Below are 19,358 nucleotides of genomic sequence, written 5' to 3'. Positions count from 1 at the left end.
CTCTGAGAGTCAATTTCCTTATCCGTCAAATGGGGATACTGCTCACCTAAGGTACCTCTCACAGGTGTGGCGAGGCTGTTAATTAATGTTTGTAAATGCTTTGATTAATTCCTGGTGGAAGGGGCTATACTAAATGCAGATTATCATCTTCATTATCATAGCAAATATAGTCATTGGGTGGGGATCCTTCTGATCTCTAAGTCCATGCCAATCTCTGGGCACCAACCAGCAGACCCCACTATATCTGCCAACCTACGCTTGAGGGGGAAGGAATCTCTTCCTGGTTGGCTTACTTTTTTCCCCCTGCTCGCTCTCTGTACATTGCTGTGGATCAGCTGAATAACGAGACGTTCTGTTTCTTTCCAGACGAGTACAAGAGTAAAGTAGCCTGTGAAGATGACAAGCTGAGACTGAGCTGTAAGAAAAACACGGTCATAGCCATTTACTCTGCTACTTTTGGAAGAACTCAAGGAGGCAGCCTGGAATGCCCCTACCAGAACTTAGGGATGCCTACGATAGGTAAGAAGGGCAATGGGCTGTACACAGGGTGCAATGCTCCATGCTGGTGATTGATCATTTCATTAGTATTAGTGTGACCTTGCTCATTGTTGGGAAAAGTGAGAGAATTGCCTAGTGGGGTTAGCTCCAGGTTTGTAAACCCACCTCATCTCCACCCCTGGCTAGAATGCTGTCCCCACTAACCACTTCTCCACCAGGTACATGTCACTCTCCTCTTTCTGTCATCCTGTTTGGTGCCCTTTGATTTGCATGGGCAATGGCACTAATTGCCCTGGCAGAAATAGGCCACAGCTGAGTATGGATTTCTATGCTAACCTGCCAGATTTCTTTTAAAAAAAATGTGGCCCCATAACTATGGCCTGATTGTGCCAACTTCATTCATGTTGGTAAGTGCGTACTCATGTGAACAGACCCACCGATTTCTTTTTGCTCCACAGTGGAGGTCACACAGATCCTGGAATCTGTTGAGCCTGCAGGGGAATTTCAGGGGTAGGAAATAGAGCTGGTCAGAAAATGAGGGATTTTTTTTTTTAACCCAATGAAAAATTTTGGTGGTTTTGTTTTGTTTGTTTGTTTTTGTGTGTGGAAAAAATGAAAACCAAAATATTTTGGTTCAGAAATGCTGCTGTGCAGCCTCATGAGTAGAGCCCTGTGTACATCATGATTTTTTTTTTTAAAGAAAATTTGTAACTGTAAATAGCAAAGTATTGAATTTTATGGTATTGATATGGAATGAATTTTGCAAGTAAATATAGTCAATTTCAAGGATGGAATGAATTTTACAAGTAACATTTAGTCAATTTCGACTAATATTATTTATAAAATTCATGCTGTCCTTAAAACTGACGAGGTAAAATAACTTTTTGTAGACATTTTCCTTTAAAAATAGTTTAAAAAATCACGGTTTGTTGGCATTTTCTTGATTTCTGTGCTGTCTGTGAAATTGTGAGTTATACAGGACCTCATGCTCCAACTCTCTTCTGTGGGCATGGCTCCCTGGGCAGACTTTCTCTCCGGTGATGACCACAGTCTCCCCTCTTGGTGAGAGGAGGCCATGCATCATGGCAATCACGTGGCTACAATGCATCCTGGGCTATGTAGTATGGCTGAGGAGCCTGGCCAACAGAGGAAAATTGGAGAATGAGCCATCTGAACTACAACTTCTTAGAGGCAGCGCAGTGGCATTTGAGAATGAAAAACCATTTTATTTTGTTGCCCCAAAAATATTTTGGCTTTTGGGCATGTAGGTGATCAATGAAAAATCAATTTTTTGTGTGTGGAAAGCGGATACTTTTTTGCAAAAACACCCCCATGTTCAGTTGAAAACCTACATTTCTGTCAAAAACAGTTGTGACAGAAAATTTTTGAGCAGCCAAGACTAGGAAGGTAGTTGGGATGGAGAAGAGGGAGGGGGAGTCTTGTTAGTAGGTGACTGGTGTGTGGAGGTCATAGAGGAGGGGAGATTTGGGCACCATCATTAATGTGCTCTAATGACACAAGGTGAGAAGCTATCAGGGACTTTTCCTGGGGAGGGATGTAATGGAAGGTATTGCAGAGTCTTTTTGGGGACAGAGTTATGTTAGCATGGAGTCAAGACACTGCCAGAAGAAACAAATTGTGGATGTCGAGCTCACCAGGGAAGGACCCATATCCTCCATAATGGAGGTCAACTTCTTGGAGCCCTTTGGTATGTTTGTCATGTGCTCTAACCTGCATATAAAAGGGAGCCAGTGGAGAGAGCTTGGGAGTACCAAATACAGGGTTGTTAGCTTAGACCAGGACATGGTGGTCTAGATAATGCTTGGTCCTGCCTTGAGTGCAGGGGATTGGACTAGATGACCCCTCGAGGTCCTATGATTCTATGAGTCACACAGAATTTTGGTTTGCACTGTGAATAGGTTTTTTTTTTTCCAGGATTGTCCCATGCTTGTTCTTTATTAGCTTTTTAACACAACTTGAACTGTATTCTAGCTCAAGGAGGTTCCTAGCATCCATAACTTGGCCAGATGAATCATGTTAGAAACCAGTTGACTGAAGTTATGTTTAAAGAAAGTTGAGATATGGTTCCCAGTTCAGTTTGAACCCCAGTGTAGACCAGTCACAAATGCAAATGTGTGTGTATGTTATATATATTTTATCTCCATATATATGCATGTATGCGTATCGTTTATGTATATCTGAGACAAGAACACATCTGAACTCTTTAGGTTCAGTGAAGCTTCATTAGCCAAGCTATCATGTTGCTGTGGTGCAGATTTTTGTCAAGTTTAGCAGACTAAATATTTGAGTCTACTCATTGAGTGTCTCATTCAATATTCTCTTTCCTTCATTATGCCCTGAACCATGTATACACTGCAGATGAGTGTAATAGCAACAGATGTCACAGACCGCCTGGGGGCTAAGACTAGCCAGAGTTTGTATTTAAAGTTGTGATTTTGTTTTGTTTTTTTTATAAAGAAGAAAGTTAAAATGTGGTGGGGGGGGAGTCCTCAAAGAAAGCTGCTAAATTGCACCATGTTACGGTCGATTTATGGTACCTTTAAGTAGCTTCTTTTCTCCCAGGCAATCTACAGTTGCATACGTTCATATGCTAAACATCCATAAATTTAAAAAACATACAAAAACCCTCTGTTCTCTAGCCAATGTGAAATGAGTTCGATGCTCTTGGTCTAGTAGGGTTGCCAGGCGTCCGGTTTTTGACCGGAATGCCTGTTTGAAAAGGGATGGTGGCTCGGCCGTTAAAAGTCTGGTCAGTGGCGCAGCAGGGCTAAGGCAGGCTTCCTGCCTGCCCTGGCTCTGCGCAGCTTCTGGAAGCGGCCAACATGTCCCTGCGGCCCCTAGGCATAGGGGCCAGGGAGGCTCTGTGTGCTGCCCCCACCCTGAGCGCTGGCTCCACAGCTCCCACTGGCCATGATTCCCAGCCAATGGGAGCTGTGGGGGTGCTGCCTGTGGGTGCGAGCACCACTCAGAGTCCCCTGGCTGCACCTCCGCCTAGGGGCTGGACATGCTGGCTGCTTCTGGGAGCAGCACGGAGTCAGGGCAGGCAGGGAACCAGTCTTAGCCCCGTTGTGCCACTGACCGGGAGCAGCCTGAGGTAAGTGCCACCTGCCAGAGCCTGCACCCTAACCCCTTGCCGCAGGGCAGAACCCCCTCCTGCACCCTAACTCCCTCATCTGTTCTGGCAACGCGTGCAAAAATGGACACATCCTGGTGGCACAATATTGGAGTCAAGATCAGCTGTGCGAATGTCACCGCATTTTACCCTTACTTGGGCGCTGAATGGGAGCGACAAAGGGCCACATTTTACTCTCAGTGGCATTGGAGTTAATGGGATTGGTTGCATTTCTGTAGTTGAGAGCAGAATTTGTCCCATTACAGGCAAGGATGGAAGGAGCTAGAGGAGGTACAGCACAGCTGTAACTGTGTGATAATAAACTGTGGAAGATGATGGCAAGGCTATTGGAATCCATTGGCTGTCATACTGTCCAAAGTCATTGATGTGGTGTTTTCCAAACCAGCCTTTAGCTCTTTTAAGTGAGGTGCATATTGTAATGATTCCCTGATCCTCTGAGAATACTGTCTGATTTTTAGACTCTGGGGCACGATCAGCTAATTTAGAGAGGAAGATCCACCCTGCAGCTTTGGCTTGTCAATTAAATTTAATTACAAAAGATGTCGTACTATAGAACAATGTGATGGGCACGGTAGAAATGCCTACATAGTTAGATAGTTACAGTCTGACCTAGTGGAAAGAGCACTGGCCTGCAATGCAGAAGATCTGGGTTCTTTCCGTGGCTTCTCCTCTAGACTGCTGGGTGACTTTGGGCAAATCATGTAACGTGTGTGCCTCAGTTTCCCAATCTGTAAAATGGGGTTAATGATACTGACCTCCTTTGTAAAAACACATTGAGCTCTATGGATGAAAGTGCTTTATAAGAGCCAGACATGCTCACGAAAGCTTATGCTCAGATAAATCTGTTAGTCTCTAAGGTGCCACAAGTCCTCCTTTTCTTTTGGCGGATACAGACTAACATGGCTGCTACTTTGAAACCAGGCATTATAGTGCTACGCTGGAAATGGACTGGTGGCTATAGACTGGAACAATTCTAAAAGTGACTGCTTGACTGAGGGCCATTTTACTGAAGCTAAAGTCTGTATATCTGGAATTGCTCGGGGCTAAAATAATGGTACAAAAATATGTTTTGTCTTGTTACAAGTTGGGCCTGCCAAAGGTGAAATCTCAGCTTTCGCCAGACTTTGAGGAGGTGGGGTTTCTCCTGGGGAACATTTAACTGCTAGAGGGGAGAGGAAATCTTTCTGTGACAGAGGAGGCACTGTAGGTGGCTGCCTAGAGGTGCCGGACAATGAAGGGACTGAGACGCAATGTGCTGTACACCTGGAAGTACCATGATCTCATGGTTGCTGAGAGGAAGGAGGTGAGAACCCCCCTCCTGACATTTTGGAGTGTTTCGGGGTGTGTGTGAAGGGAGAAGGCTATGGATTCATGTACACCTCTCGTTTTGATGTTCCCCTATGCTCCAGGAAATAGAGGCTATGTCTACATTTGAGCTGAGAGGTGTGATCCCCAGCTGGTAGAGAAGTCCTCAGGCTAGCTCAGGCAGAGCTCTCGTGCTAAAAATATCCGTGTAGTCAGGGTAGCTCAGGCAGTGTCTCGGGCTCGCAACCCGAGCATGTACCCCCTGGATCCCCTGGGTATGTACTCCCGCAGCTAGCCCGAGCCGCTGCCTATGCTAATCCAGCTACATTGCTCTTCTTTGCAGGCTAGCACTACTTGAGCTAGTGCAGATACGTCTACGTGAGCTGGGAATCACACCTCCCAGCTCAAATGCAGACATACCCTGTGTGTGTGTGTGTGTGGCTGGGGAGGGGTGGCTGGGTAGGTAAAGGTAGGCAGGTGCTCCTTCAACCCCCTGTAGCCCCCACACTTCAGGAGCATGCATTTGAACCTGCAGAGTGTGTTCTGCGGTGGCTGGTTGACCTGGTCAGCAGTGACTAATGAGACTGCTGGTGCTACGCTTAGTCTTTCCCTGTCGCGACTGGGCAGCCTGTCCTGAATTCCTTTCATCTGTTTTCTCTCTGAAGCCCCTAGGGGAGGTGACTCAGATGACGGTGGAAGTGGAGGTGAATTGTAGCAGTGGTTACAACTCCTGCACTTGCTCCAAATGCGCAGAGCACAGGGACAACCAATGTAAAACACATTCCCAGCCCAAATCAATGAAAAGCACACGTACTCTGTCTTCGCTGCCAAAGCCGAATATTGCCAAAGTCGCTGCTAGGAATAATATACGGAGTGCACAGATACGTTTTCAGCACTGGGGGAGGGGGTTATGTGCCCAATTCCCATCAATAATCACAGGAGCTATGTGCATAGCTCCCCAAGCCTGCTTTGGAGAATGTACTCCCACCATGAGTCTGCCTAGCACTGCAGGCAGCTATGTTCCTCCAGAAGTAGATTAAAATGTCATGATTTGTAAATCAAGGCTTTCACTAAGCTCTGCAGTTTTTCACAATCATGCCGTATGTAGCTATTGTGTGACAGCCTTTGATTCCAAATGTCAGGGGTGAACTGACTTTACAAATAAACTATATGCTTCAGACACCAGGGAGACCTCCATTCCCCCTTCGCTACAGTCTGGCTACACTCTGAAAATGCAAAAAACCCTAATATTCTGGGGTGTGTTAGGTAACTGTCATGCACTGCTCAACATTGGTGAGGCCTCAGCTAGAGTACAGTGTCCAATTGTGGGCACCAAAGTCTAGAAAAAATGTGGAAAAATTGGAGAGAGTCCAGAGGACAGCAACAAAAATAATAAAAGGTTTAGAAACACTAGGCATATTTAGTCTTGAGAAAAGAAGATGAGGGGGGAACTTGATAACATATTTGAAGACTCAGGGCTGTTCTAAAGAGGAGGTGATCCGTTGTTCTTCATGTCCACTGAAGGTAGGAAAGAAATAATGGGCTTAATATGCAGCAAGGAAGATTTAGGTTAGCACGTTTTTCCTAATATCTAACTATAAGGATAGTTAAGCTCTGGAATAGGCTTCCAAGGGAGGCTGTGAAATCTCTGTTGGAGTTTTTTAAGAACAGGTTGGACAAACACCAGTCAGGGACAGTCTAGGTTTACTTGGTCCTGCCTCAGTGCAGAGGGCTGAATTGAGAACTTCTTGAGGTCCCTTTCATCCCTACATTTCTATGATTCTGTGATTGCTTCCAGTGTTGTTGTAGCCGTGTTGGTCCCAGGATATTAGAGAAAGAGAAGGTGAATGAGGTAATACCTTTTATTGGGCTAACATCCGGTGGTGAAAGAGACAAGCTGTCAGGCCTGAAGAAGAGCTCTGGGTACGTAAAAAGCTTGTCTCTTTCACCAACAAAAGTTGGTCCAGTAAAAGATATTACCTCATCCACCTGGTCTCCCTTCTGATTCTGTGATAAATTATCAATTTTGAATTTCATGGCACTAAGGGTTTGCATAAGGCCGGAGGGATTGGGTTGTTAGCAGAGAAGACTCTTCATGAGGAATAGACTAGACACTGGTCAAAACTGAAGTGATTTTTATTCAGCCACTGTGAGTTGTGGGTAAGCAAAGAACATTGCATTTGTTTTTAAGATGAAAAAATGGCATATTTCACTCAGTTTAGGCCAAGCATGGAAACTTAGAGCCATAAAAGAGAATTTTAAAGAAAGTTACAGGCATGTAAAAACAAGGGATGTTATGGGGAGGAAGGATGGCCTAGTGGATAAGGCTCTGGAGTCCAGTTCCTGGCTCTGCCACAACCTTTCTGTGTAGCTGTGGGCAAGTCAGTTCAAGCCCATCTGAAAAATGGGCATCATCTCAACTGCACTTGGGCATTGTGCGGATAAAATCCATTAACGATCGTGAAATGTTTGAATACGATAGTGGCTATGTAAGGCTGTGTAAGAACCTAGATGAAGGGGAGTCTGAACTTAACTATCCTACTATAAAACTATAATATAAATAGCACCTACATAGTACTTTCAACCTTCTAAAGTAAAAGATAAATAAAACACTTGTGGTTCCACCACTCGTGTGTAATATGGGAGTCCCACAGTCATGCTTGATAAACCTGTATACCAAACCACAACATGTAGATATCCTCTCTGTCTCACCTATCTATAACTTTGCTTAGCTTAGGAGAGAAAGATGAGAGTAATAAGTTTGTACCCTAGGGCAGTGATTCTCCACCTCTCTCATCCCATGATCTCCTGTTACAACACACAAAGCTTCATAATCCCCACCACTGTCTAACCCTAAAAAAAAGGCAAGATGGTCGTGCCTCTGTGAAACCTGTTTGGGACCCAGAAGTTAAGAATTCATGCTATAGGGAAATGTACCTTTAAGAACAGAGGCTCATGCAGAAATGGGAAAACTCTGCAAAATGGCTGGCCCCCAGCCTGAGTGCCTTGGTAACTCTTAAAAGACCTTGCAGGAATTTGACCTTATTTGTAATTATTTTAATAAAGCTCCAAGCTTGCATTGTCGCTGCACACGCTTCTTGCAAAGAACACTGCAGGGCTGGGGGAAGGAATGGTTAGATGGCCCATTTACATCCCAAAACTTCAGCGACATATCAGTGATGTGGATCCTTCGCCACTTTATCCACGTTTTCGTGGTCTTGGTCTGAATCTGTTCTCATGACTCATGTAGATTAGGGGAAGCTAATTCAAGAATTTGACTTTCTCTGCTCATATCCAAGTACAGGTTAATTATTGAATCAGGGAGGAACTTGGAACAGAATGTACAACAGTTACCTTTTGATGTTCACCCTTTTATGGTTTAATGTACTAATAATACTAGCTGATCACTCTCAACAGATCCTAAGAGTTTACACAACGAATCGTTTTGTTGCTGACAGGTGCCCATGGGGTAAAAGGTACCTTCAGTGCTGCTCTATTTATTATACACATCACCTATGAAATTCAGATGTTCAAACAGGACGATAATAGCATACATGTGTAGCACATGTATACATGCATCTTCAAAGCATGTTACAAACATTAACCCTCACAACCCATCTGTATGATTTGTATGTTTTATTATTTCCATTTCAGAGATGAGGAAATGGAGGCAGAGAGGTTAAGGCCCTGAACTAGCAAAGCACTTAATCACATGCTTAACTTTAAGCAGGGGAGCAATACTGCTGACTTCATTGGGAGTAGTTATATTTTTAAACTTAAGCATGTACACCCCACTTTCCTGGGTTGGGGTCTAACACCCAGATTGGTTTCAATGGACGTTAAGTGTCTTTGAGGATTTCGGCCTAAAGTTTTGTCTGGTATCACCGAGAGTTAGCGTCAGAGAGAGGACTAGAACTCAGGAGGTCCTAGCGCCCATGCTTATGGTCAGACCATGGAATGCTGGGGCAGACACAAGGAAAAACTGTCATTCATTCCAGGGTGGGATGTTACTATCATTTCCTACAAAAAGCTGTATTTAGCTGAGAAATGAAATGACCCTTGTGACCAAATGTACAAATTCTCATGAATGTCTGAATGGGAGCATTTGCAGAGAGAAAATGGATGAAGTCGCACAGTTTGAGGCAGTTCATACAGTGGATGACTCCATCTCTTATCAGCTCCAATGACATAGGAACAGGGCAGTGAATTCTGAAGAGGACTCTTTGCGTTCACTGCAAATTCCCTAGCTTTTGTCATTTCAATGCAGGACTCAGAAGGTAATTTCAGTTTGTACTTAATTTCCTTTTCTTGGTGTGAACGTGTTTGTGAGTTCAACCAGAGCCATCATGGTGCATCACGTAAATACCTCTTATATTATTTACCTAATACATCTCGTGGTTCCTTTACCAAGACTAGACTGTAGTGTACACATGTATTTAATATGTGCAGTGTAAAATTTTGTCTCATAACAAATTAGGAATTCAAAATATTCCTATGAGCCAAATTCTCATTTACATTAAAGTGCCTTTATACTATCATGGCAATATAAAAAAGTCATAAATTGGACATATCTTTTTTTGTCTTCCTTGCACAGTGATTTATGCTTCCAGATAGATGTAAAGAGGCCTTATTGTAAATGTGAATCTGGTCCTATGTATTTAACTTACATTTAATGGAGCAACTATTGTATGTAAGTATAGCTAATTTATTAAGAACATGTTTTTGGACCCTGAACTGTAAATATCTAATTAAAAACACAAGTATGCAGGTATGCAAGGTAAATGTCAATTGGGGTTTAATTCATATACAATACTTTATTAAATCTAAATGAAATCCTTATCAGGATGCTAATTTAAATTGGGGCAAAAGGCTGCTTTCAGAAAACTTTTCAACACTGCATAATTCGCGTGTTTTTCTTTTTCTTTTAAAAACAGCGTAAGTAACTAAAATATCTTAAAAAATCAAAATTATTATTGGATTACATACCCTCATGTAAATATGATTTTATCTAGCAAATAGTTTTTTTTTTGCCATGTGTCAGGGCTGATTCCCCACTCTGGCAGTATGAGTGCAGAAGGTGGGGGCCCACAAGGATTCTAAAAATTAATACTGGCCACTCCAGGCTTGTATTAAACTGCCAAGGTTACAGCTTCTCTCTGACCTTGGATGGGTAGATGTTGTCACCCACACCCTTTTGAGAACCCAAAAGAAACCCACAAAAAACCCACACCCTTTTGAGAACCCAGGGAGGCATACTTGGGAATTCCTTCCTGTGGAGCACCCTGAAGCCCTTTCACCCCCCCTCCCCTGGTCCGGGGAGCAGCTGAGAAACAAACAAAGGAAATCAGCTGTTGCCACCAGCTAATTAAACATGTGCACAAACCTCTTAGGGACACAAAAATCCAATCCTGTCCTTTAAAAAAGGTAAATTTTATTAAAAACAAAAAGAAAGAAAATACATCTGGAACTTTTTGCTAGATTAAAAAACAAAACAAAAACAAAAAAAACACAATTACAAAAATTAAGCCTCAGGATAGCTCTCTTGAGGTTCAGCTTAAAGGTTACAAGCAAAACAAAAGCACCTGGGGTTAGCAAAGAGGAGCCCACAAGCCAATCAGAAATAAAAGAAGTAACCCTAATCGCATCTTCCTAGACATTCCCTGATTTACTTGCATATCTGGGGTTTCAGATAAGCAATTCCTAGTATAATTTGATGGTTTTTCATACCTGGATTAAAGCTTCCTACAGTACAGTTCAACCCTGTTCCTGCTCTGTGTCTCCTCTCTCCGGAGAACAACAACAGACAGACAAAGGGAAAGTTTTTTCCCCAATTTTAAAAAGTTCTAGCCCTCCCATTGGCTCTTTGGTCAGGTGCCTACTCCCTTCTTTTTACTTATGGGCTTTTTTTAACCCTTTACAGGTAAAGCAAGTAGAGAACAGCTACCAAAAGGGATTTTATAGATAACTGACTGGTTGGGTGTCCATAAAAGGAAAAAGAAAAGGAGTACTTGTGGCACCTTAGAGACTAACCAATTTATTTGAGCATAAGCTTTTGTGAGCTATGAAGCGAGCTGTAGCTCACAAAAGCTTATGCTCAAATAAATTGGTTAGTCTCTAAGGTGCCACAAGTACTCCTTTTCTTTTTGAGAATACAGACTAACACGGCTGTTAGTCTGAAACCTGTCATAAAAGGAAGCTACCCCCTCTTCATTTATCACACCATGCCAATGGTCTTTTTTGTTATGTTGAAAAAATACTAAAATATTTTCCTTCTGGGCATTAGGGATCATTTGAAAGTCAAGAGCCTGCTAGTGCAAATTTTTACAGCCTCGTTATAATCCCCAGAAGAAAATGGTTCATAATGGAAATGCTGATACAACTTTAATTTTAGTGGCACGAGCAGGTTGTGCTATAATATACAATATACCATTTGAAGAAATAAAAGGGGCATTTGTCGCAGCTTTTAGTAGGGTTGAGTTGTTTGTTTGATTGATTTTGTAAAAGGCACCCATCTCCTTAGCACTTGATATTAGTTAAAAACAATATAAAATAGATTTAAAAATGAAAGGCTAGATTCTGATCTCACCGATCTTGCACTAGTGTAAATCAGTAATAACTCAATTGAATTCCATGGACTTACTCGGGATTTACACCCATGTAACTAGGTTCAGAATCCATATACTCTGCTGCAAAAATAGTTCAGATGTCAGTCAAGAACTTGACCAAACAGAAGGTTTACAGTGAACCCCTGAAGCTTGAGAAACCTAGATACTGGGGAACCTTCACGGGGTGCAGTTCTTGGAGTGTTTAACTCCAGATGCCCTCAGCAAGAAGTGACTTGCTAAGTTGTATTGATCACTGTGGGTAGGAGGGAGAGAGGTAATCTGTCAGATAAATAGGTCCCAGACAATTTGGAGCCTTTGGTCCCAACTCAGCAAAGATATAAACAAGTGTTTAAGTATATCTGTATTCAGCAAATCACTTAAGCACATGCTGAATAGGGATGGACTGATGAATTTGGGACCCTTATATAGTGCTAGATACATTGAGCAGCAAGATCATTGTCTTGTTACAGCGGCTAGGCAATCAGCTAATGATGTCACTGATTCTACCTTTTAGTTTGATGCCCTGTAGCTCACAACTAGCCACCTGATCAGAAATTCCTGGTTCTATAAGACTTCTTAGAGCCAAGGAGCAGGTTGTTTTCAGATTCCAAATATAGTCCCCAAGCCTGCAAAAACTTACATGTGCTTAACTTTACAGATTGCGAGTAAGTCTTTGCAAGACTTAGGTCTCCAGTACACTTTTTTTTTTATATGAATTAGGTCTCAAGACATACAAGCAAAAAAGGATTTCAGGTTACATTTAATCAAACAAATCTGAATTTAAATATAGTGTCAGTAATCTAGCCTGCAATTGATTCTTTTCTGACACATTTGTAGATGTAAGCAAAATGTTCTTTAAAGGCTGCTTTCTCATTTTTGGCTGATTGTGCTCAAGTTTCCTAAATTTCATGACGTGTATGATGAGTAATTCTCTCCCTTTCAATCACATTTACTTTTCAGCAACAGCTGGCCTTAGTAGCACACTTTTTCAACTCTGAGATATAGATTTCTTACTGTAATTACCTCCCAACTGTGTTCAGTAACTGTATAACTATTAAATGTTAAGTGCAGTTGCACTCAACACAAAGATTCCCTTGCTATCATGCATCTTACATCAACATTTCACTTTTGTTAATGCCAACAGTTCCGCACAACCAAATGCACTATCAAGAATAGTCACTTTTTCCCACTCAGACATGGAAGTGATTTTTCTGAAATGCTTTTCATTAACAGTCTGTGTCAGCCATTGCCAGAATTAGTCTCTCTTACTCACTGCTTTAAGGAGTGGGAATTTTTTTGCAGGCTTTACCAGGTCTCAGGAGGGGATTTCTATTGTTCTGGTTTCTGCAGCGACAACATCTTAATTGGTTTGTGTCTCTGGAATCTTTTCACTGTCTCCTGGTCTTCCCTTCTCTGCCCTCTGCACTTTTTGATCCCTTCTCATTAGGTATATGCTTTTGTTTTGTTAACCGTTGGTCTTCAGGAATCTCAGTGATGCAGGATTATTTGTGGCTTGGCTTTTTCACTCTTACTTGCAGTTTTAATGGCTTTATAAACTGCTACAAGGAAGAGACACCCAGGGTATTTCTTATATGTATTTCTGTTGCACTCACTACTGTGGCATTTGGGCACCACTATATTTGTAGAGCTATGGCTATATACAAACAAGCTCCACATTATTATTATTTGTATTACTGTAGCGCCTCAGATCCCTGGTCATGGATCAGGTCCCCACTGTGCTAATTGCTGTAAAAACACTGAAGAAAAAGATAGGCCCTGCCCCAAGGAGCTTACAATCTAAGCATAAGACAAGAGAGAGCGGATGGATAAAGACAGGTTTCAGAGTAACAGCCGTGTTAGTCTGTATTCGCAAAAAGGAGTACTTGTGGCACCTTAGAGACTAACCAATTTATTTGAGCATAAGCTTTCGTGAGCTACCAGCTCACGAAAGCTTATGCTCAAATAAATTGGTTAGTCTCTAAGGTGCCACAAGTATTCCTTTTCTTTTTGCGGATGGATAAAGACAGACAGATGGGGGAACATGTGGAGATAATAGTGATCAGCATGATAGGCTGTAATAGGCTCCAGTCTGCTAGCAGAAAATTTAAAGTGATAGAAATTAAATTCCTTTATTAATTTGTCTTTTAGGCTACACCTACACTGTACATCTCTTGCGGCAGTGTGTGGGGCGTGTGCAGCTATTCATTGCAGTGAAAATCAGGCTGCATCCACGCTATAGTGTGTTGCTACATGGATAGGCGCCGACTCCGTGGGTGCTGTGAGGCTGGAGCATCCACAAAGGGAAAAATGGTGGGTGCTGACCTGTATCTGTGCCTGCCGGCAGGCCCCACACATCAGCGCCTCCCCCTCGCTCTCCGCGCCTTCTGCCTGCCACGATCAGCTGTTTTGCGACACACAGGAGGCTCTGGGGGTCGGGGGGGAGGGCGGAGGAGCGAGGATGTGGCGTGCTCAGGGGAGGGGGTGGAACTGGGCAGGAAGAGGCAGGGTGGGAGTGGAGTGGGAGTGGGAAGGGGGTGGGGCCTTAGGGGAAGGGGTGGAGTGGGGGCAGGGCCTGGGGCAGATCTAGGGGTCAAGCACTCTCCGGCACTTTGGAAAGTCAGCAGCTGTGGCTACATGTGTATCTCCAGAGCTGTCTGAGCCTTTCCCTGCTGCCTCCCACTGGCCAGAACCTTTCCCTGCTGCCAGAGTCCTTCACTGGGGTGCAGACAGACTCCTGCAGAAGGGAGCTGCTGGCTAGCTGCAGGGAACTGGTGAAACATTTCCCCACTGCAGGGAAGGATTCCTGCAGCAGGGAGGCCGCAGGACACTGCGCTGCTAAAAACAGCAGGATAGACAAGGAGGCACGTCTTTGCGAATAGAGAACTCTGTAGGGTACATACCCGGGTCCATATCCACAGGATTCAGGAGTGTCTTTATTCACCAAAGCAATACCTCACCATTTACACTGCTATTTATACCCCTGCTGTGGGGCATGTAGTGTATGTTCTCTACATGCTGCTGAAAGGAGTGTGCAGTGTAGATGTACCCTTACATTGACTTTTAAAGACACGTGCACACTTTAGCTATGTCTTTATACAGTGGGGAAGTAGAAAACATCAGAGATTTGGTGTGTTTACTGGAAGAGATGTGACCAGTGCCCTATGAAGTCATTTTACAAGTTATCATGCCAGCGAAGTCTGCAGCTGTAGCAGGGACCATAAGTAACACTAAGCTTTCTTGGTTTATTTGAACTTTTTATTAAAGCAAAGTTTCAATCAAACGTGACCATACAACATCGTACATTACTTATTCAGGATCAGGTTAATATTTAAAAAGTTTTTTGCGGGGGTTAAACACTGTGTCAGTAACAACTAAAGCAGAATCTTAAAAGAATATGAGGAACTAACAGGGAGTGGGAGATGAACTCCCTTCCCTTTCGTAACATCTTCTCACAGAGAGAGGCAGTTTTGAGTCACTGGTGAGTAAAATGTGAAGGCAGTAAAAATTACTCCACTCCAGTAGCAAGGTTCAAATCACTTTTCCGCTTCAAATCTTTCTCTCTCTCATTGAAGTTTGCTTTTCTCATTTTGGCAGACTTCAGAGCATATAACCACAATGCTGATTCAGACCTCTCCCAACCTTCTTAGCAGGAACCAGATTTCTTTCCTTGTATTCATCTGACCTCTGACTGCTCCTATCCTACATCCTTGCCTCCCCCTCATGTCCCTAACCATGTATCTTTAAAAATACTCAGGGCATTCGCAAAACCTCAATCTTGGTGAATGTTCTGTGCTGGAGAGAAATCTCTTTCTCAGCCCTGTAGTATGCTTTCCACTAGAGATATGTCACTTGTTAACTGGACATCTCTGAAGGGAATATGCCTCTTACATATTTCCTTCCATGTTCACCTCAGAGACAGGAAGCAGAACTAGGAATTTACTGTAGGTTATGATTCTGGATAGAGGCACATTCTTGATTCGTGTACAACAATAAGGCATAAAATCATATTATTTATTAGACGTCTCCACTCAGTTTCCAGTTCCCAATTCCTCACTCTAACATATCCCTTTGGAAGAGAGGGACTTATGCAGTATTGCTCCTTTTTGAGGCCTTTAATTATAATTAATCAATAGATCCTCCTGACAAGTTAAACTCTGGGGTTACTCTGGGTTTTGCAGGATATAGCGCAAATGCAATCTGCAGTTAAGCGTGGGAAAAGAACAATAAATCTTTAAAAGGAAAATGAAATGAGTACTTTGCTTGCTGTGCTGAACACACAGTTCAGAGAACATCCCGTTACAGATGGGTGGGGATTGTTTCTAGAGCTTTTATTTATTTATTTAACAACTCAGAGATTCTGTGTGATTCATGTATCAGACAAAGGCATGTTGGACCAATTTACAGCAGGGCCTATGAAGATTTGTGATGCACCTATGAAGGAACGATTATTGCATTGGATCCTGAGTAGGTCCCTACCAAATTCACGGTCCATTTTGGTCAATTTCACGGTCATAAGACTTTTAAAATAGCCAATTTCATGATTTCAGCTATTTAAGTCTGAAATTTCAGGATGTTGTAATTGTAGGGGTCCTGATCCAAGAAGGAGTTGGGGCAGGGGTTTCACAAGGTTATTGCGGGGGGGGGGTGGGGGTGTGTGTGTTGCGGGACTGCTACCCTTACTTCTGCACACTGCTGGAGGCGCTGCTGCCTTCGGAGCTGGGCAGCTGGAGGGCGGCGGCTGCTGGCCGGGAGCCCAGCTCTGAAGGCAGAGCCGCCGCCAGCAGCAGCAGCGTGGAAGTAAGGACGGCATGGTACGGTATTGCCACCTTTAATTCTGTGCTACAGCCTGCAGAGCTGGGTGCCTGGCCAACAGCCGCCACTTTTCGGTCATCCAGTTCTGAAGGCAGCACAGAAGTAAGGGTGGCAATACTGTGCCCACCCTAAAATAACATTGTGACACCCCTGCAGCTCCCTTTTGGTTCAGGACCCCCAATTTGAGAAACGCTGGTCTCCCCTGTGAGATCTCTGTAGTATAGAGTTAAAAGCATACAAAAGACCAGATTTCACGATCCATGACGTTTTTTCATGGCCAAGAATTTGGTAGGGCCCTAATCATGAGCAGCGAAACGTTTCTGCACACACTCCACAATGTTCCCATGCTTATGTGCTATAGTGATTTTTTTTTTTAAAAGGGAAATTTTCAAAATAAGTTAGATGGAAAAAATAATCCCTCACCTAGATTATTAACACTGGGGGGGAAAAAACAACTGCCCACTTTCCACCATTAATGCTGTATCTTTGCTTTTTTTGCATTAGACTCCATTTAGGTAGTGAAATTAGAATAGTAAATTTAATTCATGGAGGATGGGAGAGATCCCAGAGGACTGGAAGAAGGTGCTATATTTGCCCATGTATAAAAAGGGGAATAAAGACAACCCATGGAATTATAGACCAGTCATCTTAACTTCAGTACCCAGAAAGATAATGGAGCAAATAATCAAACAATTCATATGTAAGCACCTAGAAGATAAGGTGATAAGTAACAGTCAGTATGGATTTGTCAAGAACCAATCATGTCAAACCACCTAATATCCTTCTTTGGCAGAGTAACAAGCCTTGTGGATGGGGAGGGGAGCAGTAGATGTGATATATCTGGACTTTAGTAAGGCTTTTGATACTGTCTCACATGACCTTCTTATAAATATACTGGAGAAATATAGCCTTGACAAACCTACTATAAGATAGGTGCACAACAGGTTGGAAAACCATACTTAGAGAGTAGTGATCAATGGTTCACAAGCGAACTGAAAGGGCATATTGAGTGGGGTCCTGAAGGGATCTATCCTGGGTCCAGTTCTATTCTAGATCTTCATAAATGATTTGGGTAATGGCATAGAGAGAATACTTATGAAGTTTGCAGATGATACCAAGCTGGGAGGACAGGATTAGCATTCAAAGTGATCTGGCAAACTGGAGAAATGGTCTGATGTAAATAGGATTAAATTCAATAAGGACAAATGCAGAATACTACACTTAGGAAGGAATAATCAGTTGTACTCATACAAAATGAAAATTGACTGCCTGGGAAGGAGTGCTGCAGAAATGGCTCTGGGTTATAGTGGATCACAAACTAAATATGAGTCAACAAAGTAACACTGTTGCAAAAAAGTGAACATCCTTCTGGGATATATTAGCAGGAATGTTGTAAGCAAGACATGAAAAGTAATTCTTCCACTCTGCTCAGCACTAATAAGGCCTTAACTGGAGTATTGTGTTCAGTTCTGGGCACCACATTTGGGAAAGATGTGGCCAAACTGGAGAAAGTCCAGAGAAGAGCAGCAAAAATGATTAAAGGTCTAGAAAACATGACCTATGAGGGAAGACTGAAAAAATTGGGTTTGTTTAGTCTGGAAAAGAGAAGACTGAGAGGGGACATGATAACAGTTTTCAAGTACATAAAAGGTTGTTACAAGGAGGAGGGAGAAAAATTGTTAACTGCTGAGGATAGGACAAGAAGCAATGGGCTTAAATTGCAGCAAGGTCGGTTTAGGTTGGACATTAGGAAAAAATTCCCAACTGTCAGGGTGATGAGCACTGGAATAAATTGCCTAGGGAGGCTGTGGAATCTCCATCATTGGAGATTTTTTAAGAGCTGGTAAGACAAACACCTGTCAGGAATGGTCTAGATAATATAGTCCTGCCATGAGTGTAGGGGACTGAACTGGATGACCTCTTGAGATCCCTTCCAGTCCTATGATTCTGTGTCTTCACCTAGCACGCTGTGGAATTCAGTGCCATGGGATGCTGTGAAGGCAAAAGTATAAATGAGTTGAATTAGATAAGTTCATGGAGTTTAGGTCCACAAATGTGTATTAGCAAAGATGGTCAAGGAGCTGATCCCATGCTTCAGGTGTCCCTAAACCTCAAACTGCCATAAGCTAGGATTGGACTACAGGGGTTGGATCACTGGATAATTGCCCTGTTCTGGTCATTCCCTCTGAAGCATCTGGCACTGGCCACTGTGAGAGGACAGGATACTGCGGTAGGTGGACCATTGGTCTGACCCAGTATGGCTGTTCTTATGTATGTGACAGTATCCCTTGAAATCCTGACTGTCTTGCTGGGTCTGCCGGATTCTGGTTACCCTTTTAGAAATGGATGCTGGTTAGCTGTTGTACCAAGGGGAAATTAAAATGTGTGGCAATGAATAACCAAAGTACCTGCTTTAAGTAAATGAGGATGTGACTAATAGAGACTGGCTTACATTTGGAATTTTTGCCAAGGGAGGCAGTAAAGGAACAATCATGATAGCAAGGAGCTTTAAATAAACGAAAATACAGTAGGTGCAGTGAGTCTGATGATAAGGCCACTGCATTATTGAGACTGATTCAAGTCTTCACAGTTTTAAAACCACTTCAGTGCTGTGTGTGTGATGCTCACACAGAGTAAAATACTTCCTCATAGCATTGTGGCTTCACTAGTCAAACCTGACATTTGATAAGAGTTTTACCAGCTCAGAGGTTAGGCTGATGGAGAGAGGGCAGATCCTGAGGGTTATATCGGCCTAGCAACTCTTTAACACCGAATGCAACCGGTAGGATGAATTATCTGGTGAGAGCTCAGATTAAGAACTGTGAAAGGAAACTCTGCAGCAGGAGAGTTTGAGGGGATAATATGACAATCACTAATGCAAAAAGTAGTTCAACAACAGCAGTCCTCTTTCCAATCCTTCAGCTGTAAAATGGTGGCAGAAGCAGGCAAAAAACCAAACCAGTCCCAAAGGCTTGATGAGTTAA

The 19,358-nt window shown here is 42.9% G+C and overlaps 1 protein-coding gene across 1 annotated transcript in view; it reads left to right on the top strand.

Moving 5' to 3' along the window:
* Window positions 1–19,358, top strand: part of LOC140908532 (protein eva-1 homolog C) — a 312,652-nt gene that overhangs the window by 136,814 nt on the left and 156,480 nt on the right. The window contains exon 4 of the mRNA XM_073335814.1: window positions 367–519. Coding sequence (XP_073191915.1) covers window positions 367–519 — 153 coding nt within the window. The remainder of the gene's footprint in view (window positions 1–366; window positions 520–19,358) is intronic.

The sequence above is a fragment of the Lepidochelys kempii genome, chromosome 3, assembly GCF_965140285.1.
Source record: "Lepidochelys kempii isolate rLepKem1 chromosome 3, rLepKem1.hap1, whole genome shotgun sequence".
Lineage (NCBI taxonomy): Eukaryota > Metazoa > Chordata > Testudines > Cheloniidae > Lepidochelys > Lepidochelys kempii.
This window is presented reverse-complemented; position numbering and strand designations above follow the sequence as displayed.